The following is a 24,324-nucleotide window of genomic DNA, read 5'->3' as shown; positions in this document are numbered from 1 at the left end:
GAACATTTCTACACAGAATCTCCCACAATCGTTGCAATATCTAACAGTAGTTTGCCACAATTCCCCAAACCTACCCCTATTCTCATCCGTATTAACAATCTTCGTTTTCGAAAGAACGTCGTGTCCACCGCTAAGAATCAACCGGAAACACGTAACGGAGTCATCGAGATGAAGCGTAACGGTGACTCAACAGTGCCATGCACGAGCACAATGAGTCGTTTTAGCAGATTTTCGGGGTAGAACTGGATGGAGAGGCGTTTACAGAGACGTAATCCAACGGAGGGGCAGGGGTGCGTCGATCGAGTGGTTTGACAGCGGGGTAGTTTAGTCAGATATATATATATTTCTAATACTATTAGCCGGTGTTCCGTTACACAACGACAGATGGACGAGCAGATATATCCGCTCTGTTTGGATCGACGCTGTTCGGGGGTGCAGCTGCGTGTGTGTAAACCGTGCCGCCGCTGTTTGTGCCTCGACATCAATTGATAGTTTGGGTAAACGGGCTGCAGAGGGAGAAAGAAAGGGAAAACAGAGAGGGAGAAGGGCCGAATCGCGGTGGTTTCTTCTTCGATTTGCTATTTCGCGTTCGATTAATTGTCTGATCTTCGCCGCGAATATTCTACTTTATCTTTACTATCAATGGCTCAACTAGCTTCTTTATTGTACTTTTACGTTTTATAGTACGACGCAAGTTTTATATTGTAAAAAAAAGAAAAAAAAGAGAGGAAGAAAGAAAGGAAAATTGCATTAGTACGCAGCAAGTTCTATCGTACAATATTGGTCGTCTTATCTTTATTGTCTATCTTCTTGTATTACGATATTACGACAAGATTCTTAGGTCATCTCTGTTTTTACGAATGTACAGAAATTTCAAGTTATTTCGTATATCCGTTATTCCTTCTTGAGAAGCAAGTGCTTAATTTAAAAAATTATTCTTGACTTGTTGCTTCTTAAATTCAGCCCAAGGTTATATCTATCCATATGAAAGTATTATAGTTGCCATTACAAGATCGCTATCGTACATTTTGCTATCGTATATGAACTTTCAATTAAAAAAAAAAAAAAAAATTGCGATCAATGCTATTGACAAAAGCTATTCTCTCAGAAAATTCGCGGATGAAGATGGTAGAAAATGCGCAAAATTGTACTAATCGAAACGCAGATTATTTCAATCGGAAAATTTTTTAATTACTTCTCTATCGAATTTTCCTCCCTCTGCTATTCATCGAATATCGAAAATAAAATTTTACTCCGCTGCAAGATAAAAGAAAAGATAATGTTTCGATCAGTAATTTCATTCCACATAGAAATTTCACGAGGGAACCGAATGCATCGATCTTGGTCGACGATATTCGAATTCTAATGCGATATTCCGTGGCGGATGGGTGGCAGGCTGCATACGTACGAGATAATTCAATTAACCTCGGGTAGTCGGCTCCTGGAAATACAATTCGAGGTCTCTGCACGTTGTACACGGCAAGACTGTTACGAATCGGGCCGAGTAGTTGCCGGATAATTGTACATATCGCGGTCGAGGGTTCCTTCACGAGATCGTTCAACAATTAGGCGTTCCCACTTTCGCCTCGTTATCCGTCGATCAGATTCGCGTTGTTATGGCGTTGAAAACTACCCCGACGAACTATTCCTCCGCATGATTTTTCCGAATTAACTCGAGTATCCATATACGTCGAACGAACTTGTTCTATATCTTTTCTTTCGTTTAAATCTTCCCCAATTTCTTCGTATTTTTTATCTTTGAAATTTTACGAAAATCCTGTTTTATTTGAAATTCCTCCAGTTTAGTCAGTTATTTTCTATCTCGGTAATTTTTTTTTTTTTTTTTTTATCGAATTTTGATTCTTCTTGGAAATCTCGTTGTATTTATCTAAAACTCTGGTGTCCTTCACTCTTGGAAAAATATTTATAAAATAAACTATCGGGTAGGTTCCACGTAAGATACACTTCTTGATGATGTTAAATAACAAAAAATTACGGCAATCTCGTTAGATTCAAGGAAATGTCACGAGGACGTGAAATTGCGTGAACACCGAAACTCTAGACGAGACTTTCACGTGTTTAGGAAAACTTATGAAAATTCCATTCTGCTGGAAGAAATCCATCGTTCGACTCTCGGTAGACGTCTCAGTGTCGGAAATGACTGTAGTGCGGATTTCTATGTAATTTCGTATTCTTAGAAACGTGATTAAACAAGTGGAAGCTAAGTAATTTATTTCCTTCGTTGAATGTTAGAAGAAGCGTCGTACTCTGGATATTTCGTATATTTCTCTATATTGCGTGCGTTTTAGTAATTTCAAGCATCCTATAAATGCAGAAAATTTCGCAGTCTAGCAACGACGATTTTACGATTTTAGCTTCGAAAATCGGAAGCAAACCCGACGAGTCATCGACCTCTCATCCCCCCCAAACTGTCATCCAAGAATCAGACACTCGACCGTGGAATTCTCTTTAATCGCGCGTCTCATCCGCCACGACAGCCCGCGATCGATCAAGCACGAACGCTTATCAAGAGGACCGAGGCACACGCGCGAGCGGAGAATTCGAAAATCGCGAGGCGCCGCGCAGACGGCGTATCCAGCTTTTTCTTCGGCCGTTTGGTTGTTTGTTCCGGCCGTTTCGCCGGTTAGCTACTCGACTGCCCTTCCCTTTTTCGCTTTTCCATCCACCCTATTCTTCTTCTCGTAGAGAACACAAAACACGTAATAAGCATGCAACGATTTCGAAAATTATTTTCCAACTATCATTGCTGTCATAGAGATAACGTATGAACGTATCGCGCGTATTCTAAGAAACATTTTGACATTCTTTTTATAATCGGTACACTGTGAATTTTATTAACTTTTGCACTGGAACTGTTCTACTGTATATATTGGATTGGCAACTAAGTGATTGCGGATGTTGTCATTAGATGGTATTGACAAAATCCGCAATCACTTAGTTGCCAACCCAATATATTTATTCGTCGCTCTTATCAAACGTAAATCCATTTTCTAAACCTATGGTGTCTTTCTACGCCGTGGCGTATAATAACTACCCTGAATTAATAGCAACGTTAAAATAACTAACATTTAGTATAAACAACATTAACATTATCATTTAATTAAAATAACATAAAAAAAAAATAAAAAAATTAATATTGTCGAGCCAGACATCTGTCGATAATAAGTGACCTCGATTTTACTTGTCAATTACAACACTTTTTTCTAAAACTCTAGTGTTTCTCGCATTGCTTATTCTTTCTGACTGCACCAATGTGCCTGCTTCTTATTTTACAAACTTTCGTCTATCCGCCGCACTAGCTACGATAATACGAAATATTCTTCCCAGAGATTGCAATTTTTGTGTTCCAGAAGTTAATTGGTTTGTCGTGAATGTCGCGGTTTTAGGTTTGGCCGCTGACGATCCGACAGACTTGCGAGAGAAAGGAGGCGGCCTGTGGATGGGGTTGGAACTCGGCCTCGTCGGCGTGACGCTATTCCGGGAATGTGGGAATCACCACGGCTGTGATTCAGTTCATATTACCCACGTTTCGCGGTAAGTAATACGCTTAGTGTATGATTACGGCTGTTTGTCGCCGGCGAAATCCGGCCACCGGTCTGCGGCCGTGATTAACGACCTTTTCTTTCGTTTTCTTGCGGGTTTTCGAACGGGTTAAAGAAGAAGAGGACGGAGCAGAAGATTTTCAGATTCGATTTTCCAGTTACAAATGGCTGAGCATTGGTTTAGCCCTGTTGCGTTATTTCCGTTATCTTTCGGTCGATCGTATTTCTCTGCCACTAACAGATTTCTCAAGCTCGAGAGGAAACACCGAGCAATCATCGATCCTTATTTTTCTATCACTGACAAGTTTCCTCGAATTGCAGGGGAAAACGAAGCAAACGCGCCAGAAATTTTGTAAATCATCGGTCTTTCCGATCGCTGAAATAAGAGCGAAATTCAAATGTAAATGTAAAGTCGCAGCAGGGTTAACGGTAGAAGATCAGGTTTTTTGTTTTCTAAAAAATTTAAAAGCGTTTTTGAGGATATTAGCGTTCACTTTATACATTTGCCTATTTCGTTATATTAATTTTATTTTGATTAATTATGCACGACACGCTTAGGTATACGCATATTGCAAGTTGCCAGTTCTAGTGTCCAGGCATCTTTGTATTAGGTCGTCTGAAAAGTTTCTTTCGTTTCATAAGAAGATAATGGATGCACATTTTCCCTTTTATATTATTTTATCGAATTACGTATGATCCATTTTGTTCTATCAAACTAAAGACCACAACGTTCGACAGATTAGGTTTCATGTTTGTATAAAGATGCGTCGTTGTAAAAGACGTGTCCGACACTTTCCGAACAACCTAATATTTCAAGAATTTTCTTACCTCAACTTGAGTGTTTTGAGAAGAAAAGAATGTTATAAATATCGGTAAATATATTCATCTACAGTAACCGTCTTCTTTTTCTCTATTTTATATTAATAGAAATAAAATGGAGTAAGAGCGTGCAAATTGTCGACGTGAAAATAACGTAACGCGGGATCGAAGAAAATTTGCGTCCATATTCGTCGAAGAAGATTTGCTGCGAAGAGATGCCAATCGATGGCAGGTTTTACTTGTAAGACAAATTTTTTTGATGTTTAACAGCGCAGGATGGGTGCAAGTAAAGTGCCTTTGGAACGAGACGTACAACATATGGAGATATCGTGGTGAACACACCTGTGACGAGTTGTATCACGCAACGCCCATTACTGTCGCGGACGGTTCCACGTCGAAAACGAGTCTCTTATTCTGCTGACAGTCAACGCCTTCTAATCGCATCCATTACATATATGTACAGTCGATTGATATCTCTTTGAGTTTCTTCCACATCTTTCATTTCAGTTACAAGATAATTCTATACTTTTATAGTACAGTTCAGTAGCAACGTTTTCCAATGAAACGACTGGAAATCGACGAATGGAATTAAATTAATAAATTAATACTAGTTTTAATATTCTTCTTAATATTCACAAATGGAAAAAATAAATTTAGCAAACTTTTGTCTTATATTCGATGAATATTTCGCATTAATAATAAGTATGTCAACTTGTATTACTCGATACTGATGTTATCCAAGTAGAATGCCAAGAAATTGAGAGGTAGAGATAGAAGAAGCGTTCGAAGTTTCCAAAACGATCTGAGAAACTTGCAAAATTACCATCTTACTGTGTTTAATAGTTGTTTTGTACCAACTTTTTCAATGTCGATATTCTTCCTTCAAAAAATGTTGAAACCGATTAAAAAGTACGTAGAGATCAACTCTACGTTATAGTTTCGTATCAATCTCGTCAACCTTCGTCATTTCACATATATTTCCTATGAAAAAAAGTCCTCGAAGCTCACAAATAATGTAACAATCTGCACTTTTCTTACAAATTTCAAAATTCTCGAGGAATCACGTTCGACGTCACGAGAATATTTCTCGATAAACGTTGAAACTCGCAAGAGTGAGAAAATCATCGAAGAAAATTCTCGAGAAATCTCAAAAACCACCGAAAACTATAAAAATCAACCTAATCCAACGATAGCTTCGCGTCAATCTCGTCAACGTTCTCTACTTCGCCAATATCCCCTTTAAAAAGTAGCCCACAATGTCCACGAATGATTCGAGAAACTTTTCTCCTCTGCTCGCGAATACCAAAATCCTTAAACCGAAGAAAATTCCAATTGAGTTTTCGCGCCACCTCGGAAAATCTCCAAACCATCAAAAGCTACAAAAATCATGCCGCTTCGTGTCCAACGATAGTTTCACGTCGATCACGTCGACCTTCGCCACTTCGCCAATATCCCCTTTAAAAAGTAACTCGCAAAGCTCTAGAATCATTCGAGAAACTTTCCTCCTCTACTGGCAAATCCCAAAATTTTCAAACGTACGTTTCAGATCGATAAACGCTAAAAATCTGCGAACAAAAGAGGACAAAAGAAAAAAAAAAAAAAGAAAATAGAGTGCGAAAATCATTGGAGAAGATTCCAATTCCACTTTGCTGTACCTCGAAAAATCGCCCGAAAAACTATAAAAATCACCTCCGCTCTACGTTCGATTGTTCGTGCTAAGCTCGTCAACGTTCGCCACGAAACACCATGTACCCGCGGCAAGCATCCCTCTTTGTCTCTCGATGCAGAGTCAAAAGGGCGATCGTGGAAACTGGCCACGTTCCTGGAGCGCAAAGGCTGCCAGTTACACGGCGGGTCGACGGGGCTGGCGTTAAATTCAGCCGTCAGAGAGCTTTCAGCAGGGTTCAGCAACAGCGTCAGCAACTCTGTTCCCTCGGCTCGTCCGGCAACGCGTCCACCCGCCCTCTCGCGTCATATACGTGTCTTTGTACGCTCGTGTGTACGCGCTTATATCCGTATGTTGTACGTGTGTGCATCGCGAGCTGCTAGCCGACCAACTCGTCACGCATATGCTGCAACGACCTTTTGCATCAAAAGCTTTGTTTATGGGCCGAGGAGATTTATAGGCCGCGCGACGATGTACGCGGCCGGTATGCGTCGTGGTTTGTTAGATCTTGGTTCTCGAAATACGACCGTGGCGGAAGGAGGTTTGAACCGCGGCGTGGAATCGCGACAGGTAGGTTCAAACTTTGCGTGGAAAAAATTCCATATGAGTTTCAGTCGAAGGGAAGTCTGGATTTTTGACGCGACTGTTTCTGATTTCCGGTCGACGAATGACAAATCGATCGTTTGCGTGAAATATTTTCAGGATTCAGATTTTACGAGGAAATATTTAGGATAAATTTCCACGAAAGAAGGAAAGCTTAATTAACAATTTGGAATTGACGAATGACAAATTCGTGGATTTCGGTTTAAGGCTCATACTGCTACGCGCATCCGCAAGATGGTCCACGAAGTTGAGATTGCGCGAGGAAAAAAAGCCAGACGAGTTTCGAAAGAGGAAAAGTTGAAATTCTCGACGTGATTTTTTTCATTTCCAATTGATGAATGGCAATTCGATTTGGAATTGGATTCTAGTTCAACGCTTTCGCCACCATGCACACCGTGGTCCTAGTTTCGTGTGTTCAAATTGCGTTGGTAGTTTGGTTCTTGAGAAGATGAAAACGTGTCGAGTACGTACACATAGCTACGTGTATTTCACTAATTCTCTGTGTAGTTTGTTCTGAAATTTAAAATAATACAAAATTTTATTTTCGCGACAGAATATCATATAATATCGTGTTTTCACAGGTATAATATTTCAGTGAATTGTATCAATTTCTAGTAGCAGGTAAATATTTTCACGGTGGAACTAATTAGTTTCGCTCGCTGCTTGTCTTCGTTTCTCAATACACCGCAGGTAATGCGCACCACAAATGCAAACTCCAAAGATCAGCTCAAAGCAACATCAAGCCTTATCCTATCGTATCCGTACTACTCACGAAATCAAAGTAATTTTACCCTGCCGAATCTCGATCCTTCTCTTACGGTTTCATATACACCTTGCAAGTAATTAATATCGCAAGGATCTTTTATTACCTTCTTTAATCACGTGCAACTCAAGAACCGCGGAATATATTTATTAGTTGCAGGAATTATTAATTTCGTGAACAGCAGCTCGCGTAGCAAACGAACAACTTCGATATTTCTCCTCTTTTACGTAATCGTAAACAACGTTTCTGTCGCGTTCGCCAACGAACACGCTGTCATCGATTCCAGAATTGCGTGATGTAACTGTAAACGCAAAACAATGTTCATTCTCTCTTTATTTGCAACATAAACAGTTTCAAAGTCGATGCTAAATACTAAATCGGTTTTCCTTTTTCGACGATCGACACGAAATTCACTGTGAGAAACCAACGGCTCTGTATAATTTTCTCTCTTTTTTGATCATCGCTAAGAAGTCTTACGTAACGCAGGAGTATCGGTTATTTTACGATCACGAACACCACTGTCAAGGAATTGCAATTCTGTCGGCCTCGTAGCTTCACCGAGTCAACGATGCCAAGAAATAAATTAAATCGAAAATCAATTTCACACCGAGACTCGTCCAACTCGATTTATATTTTCGCAGTTAAAAGTTTTCGCATTTATTAATCGAGCAAAAGTAATTGTAGAAGCGTCGTAATCGTTCTAGTGATCGCGATATCGCGCGAAATTCAACGCGATGTTGCGCAACATTTGGTTGGAGGCGGACGATTCGTCAGGTGGATCGCGATAAATAAAGTCGCGAGAGCGCAAGAAGCCGAGGAGGCCAGCGAACCGAGCGACGGAGGAAACACTTTCAAAGGAAATGCACACCAGCGGACAGAGATTTACGGGGATGATAGAGCGACCCGTTTTTATCGCACCGGCGAGACCAACAAAACGTTCGATATCCGCTCGGTGACCGGTCGATGCGCGTTTCGCGAGTCGCTTGCGAGATCGTTCTGTCGTCTCACCGACCCTTCCCCGTTCCTGTCTTTTCATTTCGTCATTAATCCTTCTTCGATCGTATCCTATATTTTCGACATATTCTATCAAGTACAATTTTTTTATTCAAATGACATCGTTAACGCGTTACGGACGCACCTGATGGTGCAAAGTGTTTCACGAGATTGCGAGGGTTAAAAGGAAAGTTATCTGAAAATCCTATTTACGAAATTTCGTCAAAGATCGATAGATTTGGAGGAAACTCACAATGGTATTTTATTTCCAAGTGCAATGTTTTATTCGAATAGCGTGATTAACGCATTATAAATGCATCTGGTGCGATGCGAAGGTTTAAAATTCGTTTTATAAAATTCCGAGGGTTAGAAAGCAAGTCATTTGAAGGTCCTGTTCCTCGGAATTCGCCAGAAATCGATAGAATTTGAGAAAACTGTTATTCACGAACTGTAATTGTAATTATAGTTGCACTGTTTGGTAATAATAAAAATGTATGTACTATTTCTTGGATTTACATAAATAAATCATTAACGATTACACGATACTGCTTCATAAATCGCATGATTATTTGGTATACGTTCTTATAGAAACTTTATAAATCAATAGTTTCGGTCGGCAAAAGAAAAAGACAAAGAGGCTAACTTCTTACGCGAAGCTAACTTCCATGTGAAATTTACTTAATACATGTTTGTAACGATATATATATTTTGGTACAGATATAGCAAATTAGCGTGAAATATTTGTAGCGGTACAAGGAAAATTCTGTTCGAGGCATAAAGGGTTAATATGAAAAATATATGATATTTAGAATAAAATGAAAATATAAAAACTGCTGTAATATATTTCTATGTAATTGATATAATTTAGTTTGATCCCTCGTCAATTACAGTATAATATAACGATAAGTTATTAGCTTTGTTTACACGATATATAAAAATACATAGATCAAATGTATTTCAAGAATCACACATGATCATACTTGCTCTATATAACACATATCTCATTGTATTAGTATAAGTTTCAAGATAACAATTACTCTCGTCCATTGTATCAAATATACCATTAAATCTTCTCAATGATGTTTTCATTAACAAATTTGATTCAATTGGTGAAATCATATTACTAGAAGCGAACTAGAAATATACAGAAACACCATATGATTTTATAAAATCGCAAAACTATGTACAAACAATTAAACTACATACAGTTGCTGACGAAAGTATCGTAGACACTTCTAGATGTCTTGCTATGATCATATTTTCTGTATATTACGTTGCACGAAACATTTTGAAATTTTAGTAGCGCTATAATAAAACCATAATCACGAGATATACCATGATCATAAATATAAATGTATCAATGAATATGGCATTAATGTTTCATATGATACAAAGTAAATTTTCCTACGCTAAGTGTTCCAACACTTTCATGATCCGCAATATATCACGCTATCACATAAACTTTCCAACGATCTATGAAACAACCAAGAAACTAACAGAAAGCCAACAGTATACAAAAGTCTCGTATAATTCTCGCATCAACAATTTTAATCTGCACGTAACGCCTCGCAACTAGCGATATAAACCATCTTCGATGAAACTACATATTTCAAGCTACCATAGGTATTTACCAGCAGCCTACGAAACAACGAAAAAAACTAAACGAAATTCGACGATATACAAGACCACATAATTCTCGCTTCAGGAATTTTAATCCTTCTATAAAGCCTCACGAGTAAAGATATAAACCATCTTCGATTAAATTACATACATATCTCTGTGCCTACCAGAATGACCGTGTCGAACAACAACATCGGAAACAACCAAGACTAATCGAAGCAGAAGAAAACAACAAAGGAACATCCATCGACTCTTCCTTTCTCAAAGTCAATTAAAATCCGAAGAAAAATGTGTGGATGGAATCGCCGCGGGAAAATCATCCCGCGATCCTCTAGCAATAACGAAATCGTTTTCTGCAACGAATTTATCACATCGTGGAATCATAGAACGCGCGCAGCGTGATGAGTGGAAACGGCACTGGAAGCACGATGCAACGAACAAAGTGTTAACGACTGGGGCTAACTCCGTTGCACCGGCAATTACGCATTAGATCTTACTCGGGCCGGTTTGCGGAGGCTTGGCCAGCCGTGGCTCGCGATCATTACCGGCATTAAATTCCCGATCGGATCGGTACACGGTGATTGGCCGATGGTTGAACCGCCGGCTGGGATCCGGTCGCCTGGAAACTCCTTATTTAGCGGGTCGTATTATACAAGAAAATACGGAATATCTGGCGCGGACTATCTCCTGGCCGAGCTCACAGCGAGGCTAAGCGTCCTAATAAAAGCAGAACAGGCCGTGGCTGCCGATCTCTTATCCGCTTCGCCGCCTCTCAAAGGCGTCTGCTATAATCTTCTATCACCGACGGTTTTGCATCCGCGAGTCAATTTTCTTGCGCGCAACAGTCAGACTAGAGATCGGTTATCGGTTTTGATGTTGCACAGTGAGTACGTGGAATTTCAGCGTTAGGATGATCGATGCACAGGAAATATGATGGAGAAAATTGATAACAACAGTCGGAGGACCGGTCGGAGGACCGAGATCTTGGAATTGTGGTTTTGGTCAGTCGATACGTCTTTTGATGGCGAGTGGTCGAGGCAGGTTGACAATTATGCAAAGGAGAAATTAGTCCGTTAGATGATATTTGATAAGTTTCGTCAACCATGATGGAAATCACTCGTCGATAAGAGAAGTCTATGTTTCTATTTGATTTTCTGATTTTGCAAAATTTTCTTATTGTAAAAGAACCTTAGGCAGGATAACTGTATTAAAGGATAACTTGTTTTAACTAGATTACTGAAATTTGTGCGGGAAATTTTTAAATACTGTGACCGGTATTCCATTTGGAATATTTTCTATATTTTTGAAGATATATTCTGTACATTTGTACGTATATAGGAATAAAAAGATATGATCTGAGACACTGCGCGAAACAAAATTATGTCTAACCAACTCGACAAGTAAATGGAAAATGACTTCATCGCATATTCCATTAAAACGTTCCTTCCTACTTATAAGGAATCAGAGAATCAACAAAAACATTCTCAATATAATTACTAAATGATCTGAGACATTACAAGAAACATATGTTCAATCTACTTGGGAAGTAAACGAAAACAACTTCTTTCCATGTTACATCGAAACGTTCCTTCTTACTCGTAAAGTGACATTAAGATCAAAACAAACATCCCTGTCGTATTCTTCTCTTATGATCGTTATATCTATACCTGCAAGAACTGAAGTCGACCTAACTGGAACTAATAATACCTTCGCTAGCTCTAATTCTATAATTATAGAAATCCCTGATTAAGAAACACATTACTTAATTCGAAATAATGACAAATAAAAATCCGGAGAAGAAGCGGGCAGAATCTGGAACGCGGCAAGAGCGTGGCGAGTGTCGATCGTAAAGACGGCGTTCGAACATCGATACACTTGGCCGCCGTAGGTGTCCATTCCCGGTGGCGCGGTCGCGGACGCGTTTCGCTACGTATATACGCGAGTACGTGCTTGGAGGCACAGTGTAAAAAAAAAAAGAAGCGCGTGAAAGAAAAGGCAGGAAGCGGCGCGGCCGAGTTTCTCCGTCCTGCTCGGGTCGTGGTCACGGGACGAATGCCGCGCCAGTCTCCGTCCTCGTCTCGCGGACCCCCCACCCCTCGGTTCCGGCGATTCCGCGCGTTCCGCGACACCGGGGAACCCCCCACTTGGCGATCCGCTACAACGCGATAGTGGGGATTGTTGTTCGCGACGGGCGGAGCCAGTTCAGACCACGCCTCGTCCCGCTGCCCGTTTACCAGCCAGGCGCGCTCGTCAAATGTTTTTCGTCGCGGATTATGACGCGGTCTGCGCGATTATGACCACCTCTCCTCTCCCTTCCCCTCCTCTCTCTCTCTTTCGTCTGGTTAGCTTCTCTTCATCCCCGTCACATGCACGCTCTTTGTCCTCTTATCCCTGTTCCTTCCCTTTTTTTTTCTCTTCCCCCCTATCTTTAAGCGTTTTCCTCCTCGAAGCTGGATCCATCTCCCTCTCGCCCCGACTGGACTCTCCGGCTCCTTCCAGGACGCGAAGTTTACTCTTGCTTCAGCCCGTCGGACGTGTTCCCTAGCCTGGCCGAGCTTTTGCCTCGTCCAACGCTTACCAGCGTCGAATTCTAGATACTTATCAGGCGATGGGTGACTGTTTTAAAGAGATACGAATAGATTGGTGTAGTTTCTTGGATCCTTTGGTGAATAAGAGGCTGTTGGAGGTTTTGAGAATCTTGAACACTTTGGTGCAACGGGAGGGGTGGAAGTTGGGCAGCTGACGAGTAGATTGGCGATATTCATCGACTTATGGGAAATTTTAAATGCCGATATTTAACAAACGTGCTTGATACGGGGCTTAAAGAATATAATATGCATATAATTGCTAAATTTAGTTATGAAGATACACAGAATGTTATGACGTGTGAAATATTAAAGTAATATCACTCTCTATAGTATGCCCTGCGTGTTCACCATTTTTCAATGGTGTTCATAAGTAATCTCGAGATTTTTGCAATATCGTGTGTGCATATATATTGAATGTATAACGAATATAATGTCAACGAGAATATATGTTTGAGATCTTGATGCTTCTATGTAGTGAAATTGGAAAAACATGGATTTCACGAAGGTCCTAGGGGATTCGGTGGTAAGAAAATCAGTTCGTAGTTATTGATTGATGAGTCATTAATACTGGTCGGAACTTCTTACGCATTGGCCTCGGGGCTTCGAATTATAGTCGACGTATACGAGTCAGATAGAGGACAAAGAGGCAAAGTAGAAAATAATAGGAGCATGAAGATGAAAGTGTTTCTGTATTGATATATCCGGATCGTGACAGCGCTAGGATTATAGAGTCATGTGTGAATGGAGCTATTAACCAGCCTCGAGTAGTAAACTGCGAGTCTGGTAATGAGTAAAGCCTTGAACACGCTACAAAATGCGTGTAATTACCATGTAATTACCATTTCGGAATATCTTTGTAAGACATGTAGATATTTGTTCGTACGAAGTTACAGAACAAGTTACAATACATACGACCTTACAAGATAAATTATTTCGGAGAAATAAATATCGTAAAACCACGCGCATACTTGTAATACGAATCAATTAAAGTTATAGTCACGTTTATGGTAACAGTTCATATTACTTGCTTGTAAACTAAGTTCGTTTTACTATGTTCTAAAAATCAATGAGCGTTAATACATTGTTCTATATATCGCATGTTAAATATTTAATGCAATCTTATATATAGTAGACTTCTTTTTTAAATGCTCGTATTTTCATTCAGAAAAATACGATTCATCGGTAGTTTATTTATGGTGCACAGCATTGATCACGAGAAAAACTTCAATATATGACTACAGTACATATGAACAATTTTATTTTCCACAAATTTGTCGATTCTGTTATTCAAGTGAGGAGGTGGTTGATATTAAATTTTCAAGAAACAAATGTCTTACTACTATGGATAGAAAGCAAACGTGAATTTTCGAATGTAAATTTAAAAAGATATTTTCGTACGTCACTTTTCATCATCACTTTTAATGAAGTTGATCAATGTGGTTGTTGAACGATTCATAGATACAGTAGAATGTCATTTATCCGAATCGATCGAAGAGCAAACAGTTGATATACGTAAATGGAATTAACATAGTAATAGTATTTATTGATTTTCTTCGTTAGCTATGAATTTTCATTCATACGGTAGAAGTTGATGATCAAACAAGTGGATTCAATCGATGAGAATTCATTGCGCCACACGCTAACTAAAATTTCATTCCAATAGCTATGTAAATGGAGTTCACTTAGATGAAATTCTACTGTAATGTTCATTATTTTACATACATGTACAGATTACAACGTACAAATAATATTAGTCGTATATTTTCAACAGAAACGCTGCTTAAAATGAGGAATCAACTCATCTGTCACGCTTAAAACCAATGTGTAGTATAATAAAATAATTTCGTAGGCGTGTAGAAGAATTAATGTAACGGCTAAACAAGAATGTAAGCAGATAGAGGATCTCTAAGTGAGAAGATTATTATCCGCGTGACGAGTTAACTCGTTTTCCCCACTTAAAACGAATGTCTAATATAACAAAATAATTTCGTAAGCGTGTACAGGGCTTAATGCAGCAGCTAAACAAGAATATAAGCAGATAGAGGATCTCTAAATGAAGAGATTATTATCCAAGTGACGAGTTAACTGGTTTTCTCTACTTAAAACGAATGTCTAGTATAATAAAATAATTTCGTAAGCGTGTACAGGGCTTAACGCAGCAGCATACGGTTCCGTGCAGCTTGTTGCTGCTCCCGCGGCGAACTTTGCAACTGTTCGAACGGCTGTGCTCGGGTGGCCGCGCGTCTTAAAACCATCGAAACCGATGTTAAGCAGTATCGATCGAGACGGAAGAGCCTTTGTATCGCGCGTAACTTGCCGCTTCTTTGCCTCCCCCGGAAAACGAGGTAACTTCTTTCGCGTTACTTTTCCTTTCGGAATCACTTTTCCTACAGCGGCCGTAACCCTCGCTAGATCTTCGCAAGAAACCAATTATCCAGAGTGAAACCTTCCCCGTGGCCATTTCACCGGTCTCTCTCTCTCTCTTGCGTGGAATGGCATATATTAAAATCGGAAGCGGTCCGGGTGAAAGCATCTTAAACTTTTTTCAAGGCAAAATGATAGCAAAAAGTCGTTCCATTAGAACGTTTAGGAGTCAGATTGCTTTATGCAATGGGATTAAACGAGATTTTTATTAAGGATTGTTCCGTGCAGTGTGTTCTTTGCTACTTCAGAGGTGGTTCTTGGTTGTTTGCTTGACAGATACTCGACGGCTAACAGTGTATATTAAGCATTTGACAGTGCAACACGAGAAACCTGAACAAGCTATATTAACAACGCGACGTTTCACATTTTATGTATTGAAATCGAACATCGAACGGAATAGAATGTCGAGTTGGGCCCGACATAGGACCGCAAAGAGTTAACGTGTACGATTGTCCGCCAAATCGGAAGAACGACTCACGACAATTGTAAATTTATTAAATCAAGGTTCGCTACTTAGGTATATGCATATGGTCATATTTTATTAGATTAGCTAGCATACAAATAGAAAATAAAAAGATATTTGCAGTTTTCGAATAACTCGAGCATGCATTAATTAAACTTTGCAGGATCGGATTTTTTAAAGGAAAAGTTACGTTCAATCGATTATTAATATCCGCAATTTTTTTTTTTTTTATAAAGAAGATACAATAAATACATTGATCATTTTATCAGCTAAAAACTCGTTAAAGTACAGTGTTGTGCAGCGTGAAAGGGTTGAATAAAAATTTATGAATAAAATCTCCGGCGAATTTTTCGACACGGAATAAAAACTGCGATAGAATCTCCAGTGATTTCGAAATAATTTTGCTCGTCTTCGAACAAACTCTATCCCCGTTTTGGCTTCAAAATTTTCAAGATTCGTGGCGTAAACAATAATGCTCTCGCTACGATAAACGCTGTCGAGGCTCGAAACACGAAAGCCAGCCGAATCGATCGCGGTCCGTGGACTCTATTTACACTGGTCATGCGATTCACAATGCGCGTGAACAGGTTTCAATGTGGTCGCGGCTAGATTTGGATATCAAAGCTGAATCACTTCAGGACAATACAGTTACCATTCATCGTTATATTATTTTATTTAACTTGAAAATCGTTCAACTTGTACATTTAGACGCGAAACTGATAGTTATGGTTACACACGAATTATTATTGGATATTAAGGGATTCGAGGAATATTCTTACTGATTCATTGATTCGAACGGTACTCAACCAGTCATTCGTTAATTGATTGGCTCGCGCTGAGTGGAACTTGTTGAACGTTACGTTTTTTGGAGGCAAGAGGATCGATGAAAGTAATTTGTTGCGTAAAAAGCTCTACAGTGAGTTTATTTAACGATGCGAATTAGATAATAGCCTTGATACTTTTATAAATCGAATCTTCTATGTAATTTGAGAGAATTTGATGAAAGGGAAGATTAACAGGAGAAAAGAAATGGAATTTTTTTCGAATTTTAATCGATTGTACGATTGATACTTGTAGAGAAGTGTGCAGGAATTGGATCGTCACAGGGTTCCTTTAACGTCATCACGAAAAGTGCTCCTTAATTCATTCATTTGCTATTGATGCACACGTTGCATCCACAAAATACATCTGTCACAACTTTTGCATTTTTATTCTTACGCACTTCGAGCTGACGAATCGCAAGTATAAAGAGAACAATGGTGTGCTCGAATTAGACGTTATTAGATGTTTGAAACAAAGATACTTTTAGTAGACGATATTTTAAGACCAACGAATGTGTTAATCCAACTGGAATCCTCCAAGTATTGTGTCAGAATGTTGATAAACAAAAAAGGTTTATATGCCTTAACAAAATTGCTGGAATCTCTAAGACACGTTAAAATGAATCAGCACGTATATCGATAACTTTGGGGAAAAGTAAGGTTTCGAAAAATAATTTTAACGTTTTACGTGTTCATCAAGTTTATGAAATTCGTTAACGATAGAAAAATAATATTCAAATAATTCAAAGAACCGAGCTATCTTTTTTAAAGGAACAGAAGTACCAAGTAACCTACACCCCTTCGAAACAAATTTCTTTTCCCTAACTTCGACAGAAGCACAACTGTTACGGATTCCCAAAATCTCCAAAATATCTTCGCCGCCTTTGTATGACTTCAATTTCGAGCCCCAAAATTTAATCAAATTTTCTCTTCACTCAATTAACAGAAAACTAAAAAAGATTCCAAGATCCATAAAAGCTGTCGAAAACCTCCAAAATAATCTTCAAATCTCCTTTACGATCCCAATATCGACCGAAATGTTTTCGAAATATTTCCTAATAAAACTTCCTATTCGAAAAACCACCACAGAAACATGCTCGACTATCCGACTCCTTTATAGAATCACGATAGAACGCAGCGGGTCGCCTCGTCCAGCGCAGCAACGTAATCTTGTGGGCCGATTTCGTAGCGTGGCTATCGCGCAGAGTGTTTCTGGAAATCACGGTGGAAAAGCTCTCGCGGATTTGGCAACACTGTGACGCGCTGGGCGTCTCGCTAACACTCGACGGCGCGAAGGACGAGGGGGCCACACGACGACCGGGGCGAAAAACCGAGAGTGGCTTCGCGGTGGAGGTGGGGGGCGGAACCGGGATGGGGGTAGGGGAAGGTGCTGAAGGAACCCGCGATACTGACGTAGAACCGGGTTGTTGGGAGACGTCACGTGACGCTCGATAGAGGGGATAGGGGCAACGAGTGGGGGCGGAATGGGCGGGATCAATGGTTTCTCCTCCGTTGACGGTTCTCGCGGTGCAGAGCGCAGGTCGCTTCGAACGATCCGTACGAGAAAGGAAGGGAAGGGGGAGAGACGCGGGGTGATGCTCGTGACGCTGACTAGCGCGAATTTTGGCACAGCTCGCGAAAATTTCTCACTCGGCTTTTCGCGGAAAACTCGGACGGCTCTTGACACGGCCAATCGGCTTGAATTATGACTGATGAAGTGCCGTTTCGGATTAATGGTGAAAACCGGCTGTCGAGGCTCGGCGCGTACCCGGCGCGCTGCGGGGACGCGAATTTCTGTTGGTTCTATGGAGGAGACCGAAATTGGAGGCGCATGAAATTGTTGGAATACGAGTAACTTTGGTTGCATATTTGTGTCGTGCGATTATTTATCTATTAGTTCGAAGAAATATCAGCTGAGATTTGCAATCTTGCGAGTTTAAATAACGTTCGATTTGAAGCATCGAGAATGTTACTTTCGGCAAATATCTTAGATTTCAAGAATACTCTGTGAATATCTGAAAAAGTAACATATAATTAATTTCGAAGAATCTAGAGATTGAGAATATTGTCAAAAGACTGTGTCATAGAGAATCTGACACCCTGCAGACGCTCTTAAACCAAACGTACCGCGAGCGTCACGTTCTTATCGCGGAAAGCAGCTCGGTTTTATCGGTGGGTGTGCGGCGAGGCCGGTGAAAATCCAGCAACGTGTCAATCGGCATCGTTCTCGACAGCGAAGCTTCGAGCAACGTCGATCGTCCCCATCCCCCTGGAACCCCCGCTCGACAACCCGGTGCCGCGGGGAGGGTGGTGTTAATGGGCGTACTCGCGGTTAACACCCTTAAACGCGCGATGGTGGGGGCCGTGCGCGCGCGCGAGAAAGAGAGACAGAGTCGAGGGAAGAATATCCGGAGCGTTGTGTGTAGAATCTGTGCATGGTGGGGGTAACGAAGACAGAGAGAGAGAAGCGTCGTTTGCTGAAGAGAAACAGGGAACGTCGGAAAAGGCGTCGAGAGCAACGCCGCTCGGATTGGCGCCGGAACGCCAATCCGAACTACGAGCGCTCATTATCGCCCGTTCGAAGAAGTGGTGGGGGTTCGGTAGACAGCTCTCTCTCCTCGTTGTTCATGCGACCCGGTTAGTAGTCCCGTTCTCGTTCCACGCGGTAGTGCATCGTGCGTCGACTAGGTTGTCGTGGCAAGTTCCCCCACCAGGCGGCTGCACGAACGGTCTAAGGGGAAGGGAGGAGGAGCCCCTGTACCGTCTCAGTCTTCGCGTCGCTGCCCTCCAGCATTCACGCCTCCCGCGTCCGTTCGGCGGCGCAGGCACACTCCGTTCCGTCTGTACACACGCACACGCGGCCGCCCCCCGTCTTCACGTAGACGCGCGCGTACACACGCCCTGAATCCGGACGAGGACTTTAGCACACCAACACCTCCGCGGGAGGTGTGGGGGTGAGCCCCCAGAGGAGGTGTCAATCCTAGCGCTGCTCAGTGACCATCGCGGCGCCACCCAAGTAACACCTTTCGTCCGCTCTCCAGCCCCGACCGAGGCGACCAGCGCGCACAGCACCCGATCACCGTGTCTCATTTAGAGAGCCCTCTCTCTTCTGTCTTCGCCTTTTTGTCTCTCTTGCCTTGCGTTTTCGCGTAAGGATATCGGAAGCTAGTCCGAACTGTCCTCGTCCCCGGCCTGTGTCGTCCGGCCGTCGGACGCTACTCCGACCCGACTCGTTCGTGTCGTTCCGCTCTCCCCGGCACTGTTCGCGAAGACAACGACGAGAAGCAGGTTTCCACCCTATTGGTCGCGTGCTCGCGTCGCGTCTCGTCGTGTCTATCTCGCCTCGTTCGAACGCGGTTGATATTCGTGTCGAGGAAGTGAGTGCTCTGCGGAACTGGCCTCGAGTGGACATCGGTGGACGACACAGTGAGTCAGTGAACAGTGAGCGACACAAGGATTTAATACGTCCTCGACGTGCACGTATAGTGGTACTTGTCCGAGCAATCGGTGTTCTGGGCTACGGTGTGACTCTGTCTAAGCGCCACCGCCGATTCTACAGGAAGATCTTTCCTCGGGTGAATCGAGAAAGTGTGCTTCGTCGTGTTTCTTTGAGATCGCCGGATACAAAGTTCCACAGACAGCACGGGGCTTGATACGTCTTGGAGAAATTTTTTGGTGGTGGATCGAAGCCTTGACGGCGCTTCGAAGACAACGAGGAATCGCAAGAACGCGCAACGTCACGAGACGTACGATGTCGAGAGGACGACTCGCGACGGACTTCGAGGGGAGTTCGCAGCGGGCGCGACGACAACGCAGCGAGGACCTCGGCCTACGCTCCTGAACACCTCGAACACGTTCCTCCTAAATCATCGACAAACTCGAGCATGCCGAAGAATCGACCACCAGAGACATACACGACGGTCGACAACGTGGCATCGCGAGGTTCAGTGAAATCCACCCCCAACCAAGTGTAAAACCAATCGCCAAGATTTTCCACCAACATTGCCAAGTGTATCTGTGTTATTGTGCGTGTTTGAAATCCGATGGTTTAAGTGTAAAATCCAAGATCGATACAAACGTCATAAATAAGAAAAAGAAAGGAAGGAAGAGTATAAAAGAACGCCGCTCTCCGGTTTGAGTCACTCGAAGAGGAATCTCGCGCGACTCGGCAGACCCGCCCGTCTCGATGAGATTCGAACAAGACACAGCGTGCAGGGGTACCCACTGCGCCAGCACTCCGCAACCCTCCGCGCTACAGCAGCGATCACGGCTCGAGGAGGTGGTGGAGGAGGAGGTGGACTCCTCCGCGAAGGACATCGAGGGTCAACGACGTAGACGCAGAGAATTGGAGGCTAACGTGGTCGAGGGTGCAAACACGGGGCCGAGGGCCGAGGCGGGGGGGCCTGGGATGGCGTACCCCGCGTCAGCGACGGCTCTGAATCAGCACTCGGCCTTCGCGACCTCGATCGCTGGCACGCCGTCCAGCAACCCGAACGGACACATATCCGGCGGCCACCTGCCGGCGCCGGCCGCCCCGCGACCGACGGACTTCAGCGTCTCGTCGTTGTTGACCGCTGCGACGACACATCCGCCGATTTTGGGTGGCTCGTCGTCCCAGGGAAGCGCGTCACCGCCACCCGGCGGACCGGGAAGCCCGGCCGCCGCGCCGGAAACGCCGCCCCCGTTGCCAAGCCAGAGGGAATTGTCGCATCCGTCCTCGGCGGTGGCAGCGGCCAGCTACTTCAGCGCTGCCGCCCTGGCCGCCGCTGGATTCTACAATCCGGCGGCGCATCTGCCAGCCACGAGTTCGCCTGGACCGACGGCGCATCATCTACAGGGCAAAGGGATCCTCAGCAGCCCGCATCATCATCCGCATCTCAATCCTCACGGCATCACGCCGCCAGGTGAGACATATGACAGATTACACTCGGTTTCCCAGTTTCCAAAGCTACAGTGTCTTGTGATTCGGCCAGGATTAAGCTTTGTGATCACACGTAGCCTAGATTTCGGTGTAATACGAGCGATGAGAAGTGATCCGAGGCTTGGAAGGAAGTAGCGACGATGTGGAAGATGGTTCACGTGCAATGTGTACATCTTGCGGGCTTAGGTGCACGGTTTTAGGATTCGTAGGTTGCAGTGTAATTGATACAGCTTTAGGTGTAATGCAGTGTAATAAATAGATGTTTCGATTGTTAGAGGAAAGGAGGAAAATTTGCTTTGGTGATGTTGAACTTCGATGGAGTAGAGGTAGTAAGGGTTCAAAGTTGATGAAGAAGGTTGGAATATTTTCTGAAGAACAGTAGGTGGCAAGAGTTTGTTAAAGTTGCAGGAATTACGATTAAAATTCTGACTGTAATTATAATAATTATGTGGTGACACACGAGTCATAGGATGAGGCGAAGCGAGAACGGCTCATGTTGTTGTTGTGCCTCGGATCACGGATACTGCTTCGACGCACGAAATTGAAGCTAGATTATTTCTAGCCAAAAACAATGTCACCGTTGAGGGCAACCGTCGTTCCAAAACGAATTTGAATCTTCCGACTCTCCCCGACCAGTATAAATAAACGGATACGATCGCGAACGAGATCATTGTCGAGCGATTACTGAGTTAATTTAGCGAGCGCGTTACGAGTAATACGAGGAAGCATTTGGTAGGCGATTAGTACGACAAGAAAGAATTAGCGAATCTTCTTCAAACAATTCAAACAACCTGATTGAAATGCAAAGAGTTTGTTAATATTTAAAGTTTTGAGTGTAACACATTTTAAATCGATTGTTTTTTTCGGAAGAAAATAATAATAAACAGTAGGCAATAATATCGTTAATGTCATAGAAGTCATGCTTAGAGTTTCGAATATAACAGGTAGAAGGATTAGTAGAGAAAGGTCGGTGTCTTTTCTGAAATGACAATAGGTGCTACATACAATACAATAATGTGCTACATACAATTGTTAGATTATTAATATTACACAAAACTTGGTCCAAGTAAGAATTTTAAGTCGATGCAAGAGGAGATGAAGCCTTCTCTGCAAGAAAATAGAGGAGAGAAACGTTAGTTACAATAAACCGTACAATTTGTGCTTCAAGTTCTCTGTGTTGTATGTTGATAGAGTACGATAAGTGTTTTCTGGAAGTCCAAATACGTGGAATAGAGAACGAACGATAGATGGAACTGTTAATTTGAGAACATCTTGCGAATCATACGTACAGTTGCCACTGTATAATAAACAAGTTTTCGGAAGAAAATTTAATTTTCTAAAGTACAGTACCAAATTAGTACACTGTTCAACCTTTAGATTTATTTTAGAATATTCTCGATATAATACAGGCTACAGATAGATAAGGAGGAACCTACTTTTATGAAACAATACTAAATAAAATCGTAATTTCGTTAAGAACGCACGAATCATTGCTAAACCATCTACGTAAGTACGTGTATCTTCGATAAAATCGAAGAGTAAATGTTTCATTCTTCGTGAGAGATCGCCGTTTAACGCAACATCGTGTTTATCCGCTACTCGTTAATCGTTTTGCGAAACAAGCAACATCTTATACAAACACAGCTTATACAAACTGCCTGGAACATCTGTCTGATCAGATCCTCGGTAACCATTCACGCAAGTAATTATACAACAAAAAACTATTAAAACAAACGGACGAAAAACATGGATCACGCGTCAATCTCTCGGCTAAACGTATTTTACCTTCCAATTGAGAATCTTTCGACGTGTCCAACGCGGGAACAGGTTGTTCCGTTGATAAGCGAATCGTAGAATCTGATAAACATCGTGTTCGAGCGCAAAAAGACACGTTGATCGGATGAATCAGGTGTTGCGACAAATATACCTCGTAGATCTTGCTTCTGGCTACCGGTAGAATCTAAATTGAGACGTTAAAACACAGTGGCAGCGAGTGTTTAATTCGGAGTTCAAGTAGCGACGAGAACGAGATTTTCGTTTCACTGGACGATAACACGCGAATGCTAGATCCTCCTTAAGAATAGTTTCGAATACTAGTCTCGCGGCTAGAATTCAGTGAGCAAGTTGCTCAAACTTGAAATTGGATCCAACTATGCGGTGGAATTTCTTGAATCGGTCGCGAACATGCCACGCGAGTTGCAAAATGAGACGTGGATGAGTTTCTGTTTGATTCTCTTGGGTGAAGTTTCAGTCAGGGAAGAGCAGTTAGTTTTTTGGTAAGTTGGGAAGAAAATTGGATTTTTGGCGGATGTAGAATTCGCTGTAGAGGCGGCTTGCTTTCATTTTCGTAGGTTTCTGAGAAATATTCGAAGTTTAGTATTAGTGTGTGAAGAGATCTGACAGAAAGCATTGTTCGAGCGCCAAGGTTGGCAATTTTGAGATTCGTACGGCAGGAAACTCCACAAGTTCCGAGAAACTTTCTATAAAACTTTCATACAAGCCTGCAGTTCATAATAATCGTAGTTTAAAATTCGAAATTCGCAAAGAAATCAAATTGCGATTCACCGAAGTGAATCTTCTTTCCTTGAAAAAGCTTGCAACGCATTTGACAACAGAATCTTCTATTCTCGAATTTAAACACAATCGTTTTCTCGATTCCAAAATTGCGTTAGGAAAATTAATCCCTCCATGTGACACTTCTATTCTCGCATTTAGGTGAATAATCTGTCAAACTGGAAAACAATATTGCTCGGGATAAGCTTTCAATGCGATTGGCAAACGCTGAAATTTAAACACAGTACCTTTTCAAATGGAAAAATCCGACATAAAATTCTATTCTCAAGTTCAGACAAGACCGCTGCCCTGATTTTCCGATTATTTTAGTCAAAATAAATTCTCAGTGCGTTCGTCTAAAGATTCTACTTCAAACTGATACACCGTCGCTTCCTAAATTTCGAAATTATTTTCAAACAAACGAGCTTTCGATTAAAATATACCAGCTTCTCAAATCCTAAAATCTTTTCTCCGCCATATAAATTTCCTACGTTCATCTATAAGTCATTTTACCTTTCTCAAACCGA

General features: G+C 42.0%; 1 protein-coding gene across 3 annotated transcripts in view; it reads left to right on the top strand.

Annotated features, from left to right (window-relative positions):
* Positions 1-18,960: 18,960 nt before the first annotated feature.
* The window catches only part of Bi (T-box transcription factor bifid), a 173,790-nt gene continuing 168,426 nt past the window's right edge, over positions 18,961-24,324 (top strand). The window contains exon 1 of one of the 3 annotated variants that reach the window (XM_072015603.1): positions 18,961-21,227. In XM_072015603.1, coding sequence (XP_071871704.1) covers positions 20,510-21,227 — 718 coding nt within the window. In that variant the 5' untranslated portion in view covers positions 18,961-20,509. The remainder of the gene's footprint in view (positions 21,228-24,324) is intronic. The other 2 variants (XM_072015601.1, XM_072015602.1) reach the window with 2 other exon arrangements.

The sequence above is a fragment of the Bombus fervidus genome, chromosome 13, assembly GCF_041682495.2.
Source record: "Bombus fervidus isolate BK054 chromosome 13, iyBomFerv1, whole genome shotgun sequence".
NCBI lineage: Eukaryota > Metazoa > Arthropoda > Insecta > Hymenoptera > Apidae > Bombus > Bombus fervidus.
Note: the sequence above shows the minus strand (reverse complement) of the source record. Positions and strands in the feature narration are given on the sequence as shown.